General features: G+C 36.5%; 1 protein-coding gene across 14 annotated transcripts in view; it reads left to right on the forward strand.

The window, feature by feature from the left end:
* SLC16A7 (solute carrier family 16 member 7) overlaps window positions 1–17,143 on the forward strand; it is a 208,842-nt gene that overhangs the window by 116,268 nt on the left and 75,431 nt on the right. For all 14 annotated transcript variants that reach the window (XM_049883739.1, XM_049883742.1, XM_049883740.1 and 11 more), the window contains one exon: window positions 6,472–6,728. In XM_049883739.1, coding sequence (XP_049739696.1) covers window positions 6,509–6,728 — 220 coding nt within the window. In that variant the 5' untranslated portion in view covers window positions 6,472–6,508. The remainder of the gene's footprint in view (window positions 1–6,471; window positions 6,729–17,143) is intronic.

Raw genomic sequence — 17,143 nt, forward strand, 5'->3', positions numbered from 1 at the left:
TAAAATAAAAAGAGTTTTCTACACTCAGATATGCACCCTAGTGGTGCAGTGGTTAAGAGGTATGGCTGTTAATCAAAAGGCTGGGGTTCACATCCACCAGCCAGTTGCTTCTTGGAAATCCTATGGGGCAGTTCTACTCTGTCCTATAGAATCACTATGAGTTGGAATTGACTCAAAGGCAACGGGTTTGGTTTTTTTTTTTGAGATAGAATGAAGCCGCCATTCTTCAATTACCCAGTTTAAAAAAAAAAAAAAAAAAAAATCTATAAAGGCTCCCAGGGCTCCTGGTGGGACCAGAGCTGGTGTGAGCCTCTCTTTGCTGCTATTATCTTAGACGCAGAAGACTCGCTTAGCTCTTCATTCCTAGCACAAGTTAAACCTTTCTTTCTAGCCTTACCAGTTTCTCAGATTTTATCCCTGATTTTTCAGTTCCTTTACTAGTCTTCATTCTTGTCCCCACTCTCACTTTTCTCGCTGACTTGGCAACTAGATCACAGATTTTTCCTTAAATTTCATATGATATTATGAAATTGTGCACAGGAAAACAAAATGAGGTCAATTAATATGTATTAATTGGACCTTAACTATTGGTCAACTCAAGAGTTGTTAATAAGGAATAGGGAACATTCAGAACTGGGATTTTTTTTTAAGGGCTAATTGGTCCTGCCTCCATTTTCCAATGATTTAGGTAAGAGAGAAGATGATACTGTACAGAAGAAACAAAGTAGGTAGGAGTTTAAAAGTAAAGAGTTATTTAAGGGATAACTTCCAGCCCAGAGTATGGAATTATAATTAAAATCAAGTAAATATACTAGAAAAAGAATTAATTTTGCATGCTGATATAATAATGTTATGAACTATTAAAAAATAGCAATATGAAAACTGAAAGAAGATTAAGGAGAAAAAATAGCTCAATCATGTAATGCTTTTTTCAAGTCAAGGAAACTTATGAAAGGAATGATGTGTGTTGCCTGAGAAAATCGCTTGATGTCCATAAAAAAGCAGGTGTAATTCAAACTGTCGATAATTCAAATGACAAATACACAGTTTCAGACAATGCATATCAGGAAAACATAAGTTTAATAGTTGGTTAGAATCAGAGATTCTTAGGTGATTGTTTTTAAGGCCAGTATCTAGAAAAATGAGAAACAGTTGATTATCTGTGGAAAGCTGAGGTTCAGCCCACAAATTGTTATCCAAAATTGTTAGAGAAAGAACTTCCATTAGCTGTAAGTTATCTGTGGAGATGATTAATGGCTAGTGAAGAAGAATGTGTGTGTATGTGTTTATGAGAGAGAAAAGCGGGGGTGGGGGGATTTAAAGAAGGGGGATAGCAGGTTTCATTATTTTTTACTCCTTTCATTTTTTTTTTTTTCAGTCCTTTTCTGCGTTTGAATCATGGATTCTTCATTTACTCACATATACCTTAGTCCAGGTGCATTCAGCAAATATTAACTTACTTGAATTTTTGTTTAGGGTACATCTGGGCTACTGCTGCCATCTAACGCCAATCTTGTCCCAGGCACCTATGCTACAATTGCTACCATCATTAGCCATGATATTCCTACCCCTTTTTAGAAAACACTTTTAAAATATCTACCTCAAGCAAGTATTTATGGGGCTTAAGTTTTATTTCTGTTTATTTTATGCCAAAACAGATGGCACAATGAGTAAAATAAGTTTTTTCCAAGTACAGATATTCACAACTATTTATTCATCAATGTGTTGTTTATTTTAAAAACTATCTAAGTACCCATTTATGCCAATAACTATACTAGGAACTGAGACTACAATGATCAGCTTCTTGTTATATCTTAGACTCTCATGGAAAAGAAAGATATTGACAAAAATCATTAGAAAGGTTACTTGAAGTCAACAATATTATAGGTGATTCCAAATTATTTTTTTACAAGAATGGAGAATTTGGAGCAAAAATTATGTTTGCAATGTAGAAATATCTCCACAACCATCAAAAATGGGAAACAACAATAAGCTACAGGGTACCAATACATCACTAGGAAAGGCTATGAAAGTATCGTTCCATTCCTTGGTTCATCATGAATCAGAGAAAAATCCAGGACTGTAACCATCAATTAATAAGGTCAGGGCAAACAAATAATGATTAAAGTAGAATGTATATGGAAACTTCCTTAGGGATCTGTGTGATTCATATCTTTGGCATTAGTGGTTGGTACGTAAATCTGAATAATAGTCATATTAAATGGTCTTCCTTTTAGGTGTGTGGATATTATCCTGAAGTACAGTGTTGTACTTCAGGATAAATCTTGAAATGTTCTTTTTAAGGATGACTGTGATGCCATTCTTCAATTTATCATTCCTGGCATAGTAGACCATGTGACTGTCCAATTCAAAATGGCCAAAACCAGTCCATTACAGCTCACTAATGCCTAGGATATCAATATTTATGCATTCCTTTTCACCAAATGCTGATGCCAAAGTTTAAGAAATTAAAGATTTTTACCAGCTTATGTAGTGGTTAAGTACTATGGCTGCTAACCAAAGGGTTAGCAGTTCGAATCCACCAGGCACTCCTTGGAAACTCTATGGAGCAATTCTGCTCTGTCCTGTAGGGTCACTATGAATCAGAATCGACTCGAAGGCAATGGGTTTGGTTTTAGTTTTTAATGTCTGAAATTGGCCAAACATGCAATCAAGATGCATTGATAATTGTTGGTGATTCGAATGCAAAAGTTGGAAACAAAGAAGGATAGGTAGTTGGAAAATATGGTCTTGGTGATAAAAGTGACACTGGAGATTGTGTGATAGAATTTGGTAAGAAAAATGACTTCTTCATAGCAAATACCTTTTTTCAGCAACATAAACAGCGACTGTATACTTGGACCTTACCGGATGGAATACACAGGATTCACATTGACTACATCTGTGGAAAGAGATGATGGAAAAGCTCAATATCATCAGTCAGAGCAAGACCAGTAGCAGACTGCAGAACAGACCATCGATTGCTGATATGCAAGTTCAAGGTGAAGCTGTAGTAAATTAAAACAAGTCCAGGAGAACCAAAGTATGACCTTGAGTATATCCCACCTGAATTTAGAGACCATCTCAGGAACAGATTTGGCCCATTGAGCACTAATGACTGAAGATCAGACAAGTTGTGGAATGACATCAAGGACATCATATACGAAGAAAGCAAAAGGTCATTAAAAAGACATGAAATAAAGAAAAGACCAAAATAGATGTCAGAAAAGACTCTGAAATGTGCTCATGAACATAGAGTAGCTAAAGCAAGAGGAAGAAATGTTCATCAAGTAAAATAGCTGAGCAGAAGATTCTAAAGGGCAGCTCAAGATGACAAAGTAAAGTATTATAATGAAATGTTCAAAGACCTGGACATGGAAAATCAAAAGGGATGAACACACTTGGCATTTGTCAGCTGAAAGAACTGAAGGAAAAAATATAAGCCTGACGGCACTGGGTACTGGGTTATGGGCAAAATACTGAACAACGCAAGAAGCATCAAAAAAAGAAAGAATACAGAGAGTCACTGTACCAAAAACAATTGGTCAGTGTTCAACCATTTCAGGAGGTAGCATATGATCAAGAACCGATGATATTGAAGGAAGAAGCCCAAGCTACCTGAAGGCTTTGACTAAAAATAAGGCCCCAGGAATTGATGTAATAGCAAATTGAGATGTTTCAAAAAATGGATACAACACTGGAAGTGCCCACTCACCACAAAATTTGGCCAATTGGCTGGAAGAGATCCATATTTGTGCCTATTCTAAAGAAAGGTGATCCAGAATGCGGAAATCATTGAACAATATCATTATCACATGCAAGTAAAATTTTGCTGAAGATGATTCAAAAATGGTTCCAGCAGCTCTTTGACAGGGAACTGCCAGAAATTCAAGATTCAGAAGAGTTCGTGGAACGAGGGGTATCACTGCTAATGTTGGATGGATCTTGGCTGAAAGCAGATAATGCCAGAAAGATGTTTGCCAGAAATAGTTGTATTGACTGTGCAAAGGTATTCTACTGTGTGGATGATAAGAAATTATGGATAACATTGAGAGGAATAGGAATTTCAGAACAGTTAATTGTGCTTATGATGAAAGTACACCTAGATCAAGAGGCAGTAGTTTGAAAAGAACAAGGGGATACTGCTAGGTTTAATATCAGGAAAGGCGTGCATCAGGGTTGTATTCTTTCACCATACTTATTCAATCTGTATGCTGAGCAAATATTCTGAAAATCTGGCCTGTATGAAGAACATTGCATTATGGTTGGAGGATGATTCTTAAACAAATTGTGATATGCAGATGACACATCCTTGCTTGCTGAAAGTGAAGAGGACCTGAGGCACTTACTGATGAAGATCAAAGACTATAGCCTTCAGTATGAATTACACCTCAACATAAAACAAAAATCCTCATAACTAGACCATTAATCAACATCATGATAATCGGAGAAAGCACTGAAGTTGTCAAGGATTTCGTTTTACTTGGATCTACAATCAGCGGGTTCCATTGGGCAAATCTGCTGCAAAAGACCTCTTTACAGTGTTGAAAAGTAAAGATGTCACTTTGGGAACTAAGTTTGCCTGACCCAAGCCATGATATTTTCAGTTCCCTCATAAGCTTGCAAAAGCGGAACAGTGAATACGGAACACTGAAGCAGAATCAATGCCTTTGAATTATGGTGTTGGTGGGGAATATTGAATATACCATAGATTGCCAGAAGAACAAACAGTATCTGTTTTGGAAGTTCAACCAGAATACTCCTTAGAAGCGAGGATAGAGAGACTTCGTCTTTGGACATATTATAGGAGGGGCCAGTCCCTGGAGAAAGACAGCATTTTTGATAAAGTAGAGGGTCAGCTAAAAAGAGGAAGACCTTCAACGAGATGGACTTACACAATAGCTTCAACAATGGGCTCAAAAACAGCAATGATTGTGAGGATGGCACAGAACCGGGTCACTACGTGTCAGAATGGACTCAACAGCACCTTTCGGGAATATGATTCATATAATTTAAAGTATTTTAACCTTCAGTCCCTTCATCTCCTCATTGCATATTATACTGATTTCCCTCCATGAATTACTGTAAATATGTTAAGTTTTAAGTATATCTGCCAAAAAATAAAAAAGTAGGTATAGTAATGGTTTTCTACATTGTTACTTTCATTGTACTTCTCATCATTTTAGTATTTGTCCCTGTAAAACAGTGCTATCTTTTTTAAGGTTTATTGTTATAATTATTCCAATATGAGTTTCTGAAAGTCAGGTCCATGGACATATTAGAAAACTTTAGTGTAGAGAATATTTTCATTTAAAATCTAAGAAGTACACAGAGGTCACTGAGAATATCTTAGAAACAATTTGCCATTAAACACAAATTAAACCTTTGTCTCTGTTTTCATAGATATTTGCGTAATTTTTCTGTAAGTTTTCTCAAGACATGTGGCAAAATTAGTTTTGTTTACTTATTTCAAACATCATTTTCAGAAAAATAGTTCTTTTTCATCTACATTTCTATTGAAAAATATCCACAAATGGAATGAGAACAGTGAAATGAAAATACTGAGAAGCAGTGGCATATACCAGCTCAAAACTCGACAAGTAGCATCATGCTACAGAAACAGTGATGTGAAGGAACTAATATATTTTTAATTTTATTCATTTAATTTCAAATACATTAAACTGTACTTGATAATTTTCTTTCCCAGAAAGCGGTTTCTCTATATTCTTAAAGTTAATTCAGTGTCCCTTAAATGAGTCAGTGTCCCTTAGTGTATACAAAAAGTAAGCTTCCTGTCCTCACTCCCTCAACAAACACACCATCCATTTGATTGGAAGAATTTCAGAGCTACATAAAATGTATAAAAATATATCATTTACAAGATGACTAGGTAGGGCCACTTTTGAAAATGCATTAAAATTAATTCCATAGACCTATACAATTCCTTATCCTATAAGTTTAAAAAAAGATCTAAACTGAAAAACTTTTAATGTATTTTCAGTTATTAAATGTGGAAAAATTATAAAATACACCTATTACCACCTTATAAGTCATTACATTTAATACATGGTCCCTTTTTAGCTTTTTTTATATAAAATCTAAAAGTGAATATTTTAAAATAAGGGAGAATTATAACTGATGTCTTCCTCATGCTTAGAAATAAGATTGAGATAGCTGTTTTGGTTGGTACTATGGTTCAGATCTAAATTATTAACTTCCCTTCATTTTTCTTTCCATAAACAAATTAAATGCTTTCTATCTTTTAGCCCATAACAATCAAAACTGTATACCTCATATCTTTTTTTTTTTTTTTTGGTAAATTGATAACTTTACAAGTACAAGATTGTTACAAAAATACAAAAAAATATATTGTAGTTATAACTGGAAAGTACTTTTTTTTTATCAAGAGTGACATACAGTATGGAAATACAGTTTAACTGTTGTTTCTTCTCCTTTTTTTTTTTTTAATAGGTTACTGAATTTAAGATAAAAAAACAAAGGAGCAGAAATGCCACCAGCAGCAGGAGGGGCCCAACTTGACTATACACCTCCTGATGGAGGATGGGGCTGGGTGGTTGTCGGAGCATCTTTTATCTCCATTGGATTTTCCTATGCATTCCCCAAAGCTGTCACAGTATTCTTCAAAGAAATTCAGGAAATATTCAACACTTCCTACAGCGAAATAGCATGGATATCGTCCATCATGCTGGCTGTTATGTACGCAGGAGGTAAGTTTCTTTGAAATAAATAGAATCCTGGATCAAGAAACAATTCCTTTATGCTGTAGTGTTTTATATGCAATGTCCTGGGATATTAAAGCTGTATTTTCATCTTATAGCAACTTAAAACCAATTGAAAGTATAGTTGGAACAGAATTTTTAGTTATGTTAGTAATTCAGCATCTTGAACTATTGGTACTAACTCCAACCAAACTATTTATTTGAACGAGTATTTATTTGCACACGTCAAGATTTACTCAGCTGCGGAAGATAAGAGGAGGTACCTTGTCATTTAGTGTGGCAGAGTCTACTAGTAGTATCATTTCCTACTCTTGCTACAGCTGTTAGAAATGGTTTCTTCTGAATGAGAAAGAAACTTAAGTGGCTGACACTTTAAAAGCCTAGAAAACACTGTACCCTAAGCTGCACAATTGGAGTGTTATCATGCAAATTTTGGTCCATTCAGGTTTGGGTGATAAAATCAATTATCTCCGTAGGAGACAAGTTAATTATGACAACGTTTTACTTAAATGGTAGCTGGACTATTATCTTGTTACATTCCATGTTCTGATGAGTGTATATGATTCATGAGGGATAATGAGGAAATCAAAGTACCATCTCAACTCTGAATTAAAAAAAAAAAAAAATTCTAATTGTTAGTGCATTCCTATGTCATCTATCTTCTTTGAATTAATCTGAGCAGTGAACCCGACTGACCTGTAGATTTCTTTTTTAAAATTAGTAAGCATGCTATGCTAATTTTTTTTTACATGTTGCTGTACGAAAAAGTTAGCATAGCACCCTTTGGAAAATACTTCTCTAGGGGGAGAGAGCAGTTGGCAGACAAATTTAGAAGGCACTCGTTATTTGTGTAAAATACGGTGCTTAAAATATATGGGTGTTTGGTTTTTATTTTTCAAGCGAATATTTGACTTTAAGAGGCATGTACAGGCTCTGAAAACAAGAACTTAAAAGAAATTATACAAATACTCTAATGCAGTTTTTTGATTTTACAGATGAGGATAATATGACTCATAGTGTCAGAGATACAACATTACTGATATTTGATATTATTTACACTTGGCTCTCATGGAATGGTGTTTAAGAGCTATGGCTGCTAATGAAAAGGTCAGCAGTTCGAATCCACCAGGTGCTCCTTTGAAACTCTATGGGGCAGTTCTACTCTGACCTATAGGCTTGCCATGAGTTGAAGTTAACTCCATGGCAATGGGTTCCCCGGCCCCCCCCAGTGCTTCTCTAAATGCTTATTATGTGTAATATGATTTAATTATTTTAACAACCTGTGAAACAAGTATCATCACTCCATTTCATAGCCAAGAAAATAGATAAAATAGCTTTCCAAGTCAAACAGCTTATTAATGGCAGAAAGAAATTGAGACTCTTAAGCATTTAATCGCTATGCTCTTCTACCTTCTTCAAAACTCCCTCTTTATACCTAGACAGTGACAGAGCCAGACAGATCTAGGCCAGGCCTTCTAAAGATCTGATTCATTGTTCTTCCCACTGCTGTTTAGTAACTTGTCTGCTATCCCTACTACAGTCATTTGTTTTTGACATAATAATTATTCTTTAGGGTATCTTCTCTTTATTGTCCTACCAAGATAAAAATTTAATCGTGCAATAACCTAGTTTGCTTTATGTATATGTCTATACATGTGTTAGTGTGTCTTTTTCACTTTGTGTGTTAGTTATCTTCCATTAGTCCAGCATGTATCTCTCTTACTCTTTTAGTGAGGTTAAACAGATGCATTTTTCCTTCCATTACCAAAAAGTATCTTTAAAATGTTATTTAGTCATGCCAGTGAAAAATTTCACTTTTAAAACACTTTCTGAGATTCTCCTTTGGACAGTTTCGTTAAGGATTGTAGCTTTGTTATTTATGATGACAATAGAAACAGTATATATTGTGCATCGGGTCTTGCTCCTCTATTTCATGGGTCAGGTGTTCTTTAATAATGCTTTGCTAAAGCAACACACAAAGTCATCCTGGCCTGAGTGCCAAAGTGTGCTAATGTTAAAAGATGTAGTTTTTTTTTTTTTTTCTCCCTCTTAAACACAGCTGAAGCAGGCTCCTCTAATGAATCCATATAGGTCCACTGATTTTGGAATTCAGTTTCTATATATTTATAATTTTTCTGTTGAACAGAGAGCTGACTAACTCATAAGGAAGACAGAAACCTGTATAATTTTTTTTTTTTTTTTTTAGGGAAGTCAAGTCTTAATTGACTTTATTAGTTTTAAGCAATCAGTGTCAAAGTCTCAGTGGCTTAGGGCAATACAAGTTTATTTCTTGCTTAAACAATATCTTATTCTGGTAGCTATGCCATAACCTAAGGCTTTGTAGTGTTTCTTGAATCTCTTCCATCTGGCTAGACAAAAAGTAAAGCTAAAGTGGGAGAAAGATCATATGGGATATTAGGAGACAGGCCTGGAAGGAATATGCATCATTTCTAGATATGTTTCACTGGTCAGTCCTCTCATACTGCCCAACCTAGATGCAAGGGTGGGGGATGCTGAGAAATGCTGGCTTCATAGGAGAGGAAAGGGAACTGGATAACGCTCAGCCGGTCCCAGACAGAACTCGATATTCCAACAGTCATTCTGCAGCCAACAAAAGCAGGATGTGTTTATAGACTCACCATGATCATGTGACAGCCTTCTACTCCCTGGCTGTATCTCAGAAAAGGATTAGAATGAATAATGCCGTAATTAATTTTCTGAAACCATTGACTCCCAGTATCAGATTATAATAAATACTTATAATATATATTTAAGGAGCCTTGGTGGCAAAATGGAAACCCTGGTGGCGTAGTGGTTAAGTGCTACAGCTGCTAACTGAAGGGTCAGCAGTTCGAATCCACCAGGCGCTCCTTGGAAACTCTATGGGGCAGTTCTACTCTGTGCTATAGGGTCGCTATGAGTCGGAATCGACTTGACGGCACTGGGTTTGTTTTGTTTTTGGTTTTGGTGGCAAAATGGTTAAGTGCTCAGCTGCTAACCTAAAGATTGGCAGTTCAAATCCACCATCCACTCTGCAACAGAAAAGATCTGGCGATACGCTCGCATAAAGGTTATAGCCCAGGGAACCCTTTGGGGCCGTTCTAATCATACTATTCTTACTCTTCTTTGCCTATTTTTAATTTACAAGGTATAAATGTGAAAAAGCAGAAGAGAACTGTTGAAGTCCATCAAGAATATGGTAGCTTGTTATATTAGTTATTTATTTGGGGGGAAAAAAACTGCCTTAAAATGTTTAGGGTAAAAGATGAATAAAATATGTGTAAACTAAAGGCTAACATGAATTTTTGTATTTGGTCTCAGTAAAGCAATACTAGACACATGAAAACACATAGTATATAAAATAATTGAGGATAATAATATCTAGTGGTTAAGTGCTACAGCTGCGAACCAAAGGGTTGGCAGTTCAAATCTGCCAGGCTCTCCTTGGAAACTCTATGGGGCAGTTCTACTCTGTCCTATAGGGTCGCTATGAGTCGGGATCGACTCGATGGCACTGGGTTACTGGGGTAGGTGAGATGCAAGTAAGCAGTTGACCTAAAGTTCTTATTCACCAGGATGAGGCATTTCATGTGTCATTTTTGGTCATGGAGAGAAGTCAGAAATTGCTGAAATTCTGCTACCTTTTGGCCTTTTCCTTAAATCTGGAAAAGCAATTTCAAGCCTTTTACCTACTGAATAGAAATGTTACCGCCTTCCATATTCAGTGTTGAATGGAGATCTCATACCCTTACGTAGTTTGTTGGAAATAGTACCCTTGTCTTATCCTGATAATTGTTTTTTAGCCTTTTAACAAGAAATAGTTGGGGTGCAGATAATTTTTTAGGAACATGATAACTATTTAGAACAACAATCTTGATAGATGTCCAAGGCACAGATACTGGTCCTGTTATTCGGATTGCGGTGTGTTTTTCAAATGTGGTCCAGCATATGCTTCTGAATCATGGGTCTGTTGTTAAAAATGCAGAGTCCTGGGCCTTATCCCAAACCCATGCTTATTAAGTGAAATGTGGCACTTGAAGTATATTAACAAGCATCCCTGAAAACCACTTCGCTTTGTGTACATTTTCACTGAAGAAGAAAATCAATAATTGATTTAGAAATATTTAATTTTTTCTCTAGTATTTGAAAGATCTATGTTCATAGAGGCCTTTTAAGTTGATGGTTTTAAAATAAGTTCAAAGCTCATAAGTCAAAAGGCATGTAGTTTACTATAAAGCATAATGAATCTCTCTACCAAGTAACTGAAATAAATACTCTGTTCAACATAATGCTAATTGTGTTAGCAGAGAGAACATCTAAGATCTGACACGTTCATTAGGGTTTAGCACTCAACCTATTAATCACCACAGTGGGGTCACTGGGTAAGATGGAGTATGTTCAGAGTCCTGGCCTGTGATGTCAGGGTTGGAGTCTCTTGTAGTAATTAGTTGGCGTCTGGGCCTTAGTAGCAAGGTATTATCTTCCCTTCTGATGTCTGAATTAAAAATGAAACTAATAAAAGATATGCAGCAAGGATGGAAAAGAATGCAAATTATGTTTATCCCTTACTTAATCCTTAGAATAATAGTATTACATTATAGCAGCCCATCTGGCAGGCCATATGGTCTTTGGAAGTTGTGGTGAATTTCAGCAAATAGGTCAAGCAGAGTGGTTGTTCCGTTAATAAACTATTACGTGGCAGTGCAAAACATATTCCAGTTTAGATTTTCTACATCGGTTAGATGGATATAGGAATTTATTTTATGAACAGTGATTGCGTAGGATTATCTTTTATTGCACTGTTTGTTACTCTACTGAATGATAATCTGAAAATGGTTAGCTACAAAATCACTGAATACAGAATTTGGTTGCTAGTCTCAGTATAAGTAATTCACAGTTTTTTTTTTTTTTGTAATATGTCTTCCTACTTGGAAGAATCAGCCATTCTGGAGAGTAGAGTTGGCTTTATCTCCATGGTAACTTATTCTTCTATTTTATGTGAGCAGTGACTGCCAATTGTGCTAAATTGAAGGTGATGGTTTTATGATGGACACTTTACACAGAGGACCAAGCATTAGGCCACTGATCTTATCTTACTGGGTGCCAAGGAGCTAAAGGGTTTAGTCATAGGAGATCGGTGGCTGTAATACACAACATAATGTACAATGGGTATCTCTCTATTCCTTTTTAAGTTTAAATGATTTCACCGTTTTATTCTGCTTTGTGCTTTAAATGTTTTTCAGAATGAGGGGGATATTTACAATAATCTGTGTAGTACTGTACTTTAGCAGCAATTAAAAAAGAAGCAGCAGCTCATTCCATTCCTGCGTTTCAGATACCTGGTCTTTCATCTTAACTTTAGAAAAATCATAAAGTACCAGGTACACTTGGACAGGCTGTGAAAGCAGGCTGTACATGTTTTATACTTTTGTCATGTTAGAATTTTTTCTTCCCTCTATGAGCATAGATATTGTTAACGTTTTCCTAGGAAAATAAAGTTCATTGTGGCAGAAACTGTTATGCTCTCCATACATCCATGTGCTCCTCTATGTTTCCCAGCTTTCCTGCAGTTAGGCTGAGGCCAGTTGACTAGTTCCGGCCAAGGAAATAAATATGAATGGAATGCCATGTAGAGCCTCCTGACCAAGATAGCGTATATCTTCCATTTCCCTCTTTCCTGTTATGACAACGTTGTTGCATCAGACATGGGTACAAGGATGTCCTTGGCCCATTGCCAACTTTGAATGTGTAAGAAATAAGTGTTTACTAAGCTTTGGACTCCTGGTGGTACAGCGGTTAAGAGCTCAGCTGCTAACCAAAAGGTCCTCAGCTCGAATCCACTAGTTGTTCCTTGGAAACCCTGTGGGGCAGTTCTACTCTGTCCTATAAGGTCACTAGGAGTTGGAACCCACTGGAAGGCAACAGGTTTTAAGCTGCAATTTGTTATGCAAAAGAACCTAGCCTTTACTACTCAATGCAAACATGAAGGCTTAAATTATTGTGCAATTACAATATAAGTTTGTAAATTATAATTGGGGACTAGAACAGACTGTAGAATGGTCTTTGTTGACTTAGCTTATATTTTGCATGAGAATGTTTGTCTATGTGCTGCTTTGTCAGATCTCTATCAGAGAAGAGGAAGCATCCAGGATGTCAAATGAAAAAAAGAGTTGTAAGCGGATAACCCAAAACCAAAACCAAACCCACTGCCATCGAGTTGATTCCAACTCATAGCGACCCTGTAAGCAGATAACTGTACTGCCAATTTTTATGGGAATAAAACTAAGTGGCAGGTACTTCAAAGCAGAAAAGTAGGGATCAGATCATGCCCATGGAGCTTTCAATGATTAAACTTCTCTTTGTCTCTCCCAAAACAGGGATAGAAGGAGGCAGGGGTCAAGGGCAGATCTCAAGTCTGCTCAGGCCTTAAACTGTTCTAGGAGATACTTTCCCTACCAAAAAAACAAAGAAACAAACTCATTGCTGTTGAGTCTATTCCGACTCATAGTGACCCTACAGGACAGAGCAGAACTGCTCCATAGAGTGCCCAAGGCATGGTTGGTGGATTTGATCTACCCACCTTTTGGTTAGCTCACCATAGCTCTTAACTAGTGCACCACCAGTGCACAGGGCTGATAATCCAGTGCTAGTAATATAGGATTGGTGCTAACTGTTATTTTCAGTAGAAAATTTAGGAAACTTTTTTCAAATCCTTTCTATGTGTGCATTAGACGGTGAATCTTTCACTTAACTGATTTATAAAACTAACCTTTTTTATTATTTAATGAATATCTTCCCTGATTTTGGCTTAAAATTGTCTTGAATATATCATTACATATTTTTTGCAAGTATGTTTTGGTTGCAAATGATAGAAACCGGTGCAGTGGTTAAGAGCTCGGCTGCTAAGCAAAAGAACAGCAGTTCAAATCCACCATCTGCTCCTTGGAAACCCTATGGGGCAGTTCTACTCTGTCCCGTAGGGTCGCTATGAGTTGGAATCGACTCAATGGCAACGAGTTTGGTTCCTTTGGTTTTAAGGTCTAAAGAGAAATGGTCATGTATATAAGTCAGAGGAGAAGCATAGGTTCCAGAGTCTTCCAGGTCGGCCAGCACCACTGAGTGATTCTATTTGTCATGTTGATTCTCTCTCTCCTCTCTCCTTTGCTTCTTCCTGAAGTGTAGCTTTGTTTATTTATTTTGGTATTCTCCCCCAGCACAGGGAAGATGGTTACCAGCATCTCAGTGTCATATTTCAATATCAGATTTTACACTAGAGAGACTGCCCTCTCCCACGCCCCCATACCCTAAGTTATAATTTGACAAATTCTAGGGAAGAATGCCAGGGCCTGGTCAGCTTTGGATGTGCCCCAGCGTGTGTAAATGAATGAATGGCTAACACTGGCAGGCAGCCTAAGGAGAACTATATATTTGAGATAGTAAAGTAGTTTTCTAAAAGAAGACTGTTCCCAGAGGAAGGAAGGTTTGTGAAGAGATAAAACAATAAATATTCACTACTCTACTTTTTTTAAATAGACTAATATATTGCAGTAAATTCTCATTATTTGCAGTAGTTATGTATTATAAAGTTACCGAGAATAGTCAGTTAGTGAATATAGAGCCACTGTTCCTAGAGGAAATACAGGGTTAGGTTCTTGTGAACCTCTGGTAACAATATTTTTGTCAACCAATCAATACATAGCCTTGTTTTATGTGTGTTTTTGCTTAAAGACATTTTATTTAATATGTACTGTTGGTTCATTACCATTGATGTTTGAATGAAACTTATCTAAGTATTTTTCTCAGTAAAGCATATCACAACCCATTTGCACCTAGGAACACCATATAGCACTTCAACACTATGCTTGAGAGACATTTTAAAGGAAAAAATCACCAACAAACAGCCCCAAAATGAGAAAAACATGGCACTAAAACCTACTATAAAAGGACACTTGTTTATAGTATGAGAGCTGAAACAAGATGGGAGAATTTTGCCTTGCTCAACTTCAGCTGGGAACATGTACATTGGGTAATTCAAATTTTTCACTGTTCTGCTCATTGTCTGTGAATGACCACAAAAGCACTGCGTATTGATTTTGGGGTCACAAATAAATTTTAGCAAGTGGGCAAATTTTCTGCAGATAATGAGAATTGACTATATTTTCCAAGAATAAAGATGTGATGTGTTGGTTTTTGCTAATCATTCATGGGGAACATTTGCATTTTGATAATTTCTCTGTAGTTAGATAAATGTCAAAATGCATATACTGTATTTAGGAATTCTGTTGCCTAATGGGATATAATACTTAATACCCACCCAGAGGAGTCAATTGTATGAGTTGGCCCCTAGGGTGAAACTTAGACATGGAAAGTTCTGGGTTCTCATGAAGGTTTATTAATGGCTTAATATTCAATTGAGAGGCAGAAGAGCATGTCAATTAAAATCATGAGCTCTAGAATAACAGACATGAAATGTGGATTTTGCCACTTGGTTGTTTGGGGTACCTATATGACCTCTGGGCCTTAGTTTCCTCATCTTTAAAATCATAAAAAGTAATATTTACTGCTCAGAATTGTAATTAGGAATGAACTATTACAATATATACACAGTACTAGGTTTGATGGCCAGGTGTTCAGTTCAGGGTTGTTGTTGCCATTGTTCTCGATAGTTGTCATTATGGAATGAAACCACTGATTAGCAACAGGAAGATAGTAAATATGATTACAACTATCTGTGCCAGTAAGGTTTGGGAAACAAAGGTAAAGCAAAAGATAAATAGGTTAATAGACAATTCTAAAAGAAATTGAATAACCTCATTCATGTTTGTTATGGCGTTTCCTTTTTCCCATCTACAATTGGGGCAGTAGAGTGGACATTGGTCATTCTTGTGGACTGTTTTATACCTTTGAAAATCTTTCCAAATTCATTCAAAGTGAATACAAGTTGGTACAGGTACTTTGGAAGACAGTCTGACAGTTTCTTACAAAGCTAAACATAGGTTTACCACATGATCCAACAGTCGTGCTTCTAGATATTTACCCAAATGAGTTGAAAATGTATGTCCACACAAAAACCTGTACATGAATGTTTATAGTAGCTTTATTTATAATTGCCCTAAATTTAAAGCAAACAAAATATACTTCAATAGGTGAATGGATTAAAAAAAAACAAAAACAAAAAACGGGGGTACATCCATACAACAGGAAATTATTCAGTGATAAAAAGAAATAAGCAATCAATCAAGGAAAACACGTGGAAGAACTTAAATGCATACTGCTAAATGAAAGAAGCAAGTCTTAAAAAGCTACATACTGTATGGTTCCAACTATATGACATTCTGGAAAAGGCAAAACTATAGAGATAAAAAAAAAATCACTGCTTGCCTGGGAATGGGGCAGGGCAATGAACAGATTGGGCGCAGGGGAATTTTAAGGTGCATACAATTCTGTATGATGTTATAATGATATATATAAATATATATATTATATATGTCTATAATATGCAAAACCAAACCCAGTGCTGTCGAGTCGATTCTGACCCATAGCGACCCCACAGGACAGGGTAGAAATGCACTATAGAGTTTCCGAGGAGCGCCTGGCAGATTCAAACTGTTGACCCTTTGGTTAGCAGCCATAGCACTTAACCACTACGCCACCAGGGTTTCCATCTCTCTCTCTATATAGTCCATATATATAAAATGGAAACCCTGGTGGCGTAGTGATTAAGTCCTATGGCTGCAAACCAAAAAGGTCAGCAGTTCAAATCCACCAGATGCTCCCTGGAAACTCTATGGGGCAGTTCTGCTCTGTCCTATAGGGTTGCTATGACTCGAATTTGACTTGATGGCAACAGATTTGGTTGGTTGGCTTGATATATGTAATATAAATGATATTAAGCATTTTTCAAAACCTGTAAGACCGGACAACACAGTGTGAATCCTAATGCAAACTGTGGACTTTAGTTAATGGTGATGTATCAGTATTAGTTCATCTGTTATAACAAATGTATCACAGGGATAGTGATGTTAGTAATAGGAGAAACACCATGCTGAGGGGAGAGGAAATACATGAGAAAGCTCAATACTTTCTGCACAGTTTTTCTGTAAACCTAAAACTGCTATAAAAGCAGTCTATTTAAGAAAAAAAAAATCATAAGTGACTGATAGGAATTGTTTCTTTGAAATGAACTTGGAAGACTAGGATGAAACATTAATCAAGGGAAAGGAAGTCTTTGAGGAAGAGGAAACAGCAAGTGTTAAAGCTCTTAAGTGGGAAGAGTTATGGAGAGTTTCTAGTAGCCTAAAGGACATGAATGTGATGGAAGCACATACACAAGGTGGAGGGAGGTATACTTGATGGCCTAAAACCTACTGGAAATGTTCATGGTCTCCATATTGTGCGTCCAC

Source organism: Elephas maximus, chromosome 4, assembly GCF_024166365.1.
Source record: "Elephas maximus indicus isolate mEleMax1 chromosome 4, mEleMax1 primary haplotype, whole genome shotgun sequence".
Taxonomy (NCBI): Eukaryota; Metazoa; Chordata; class Mammalia; order Proboscidea; family Elephantidae; genus Elephas; species Elephas maximus.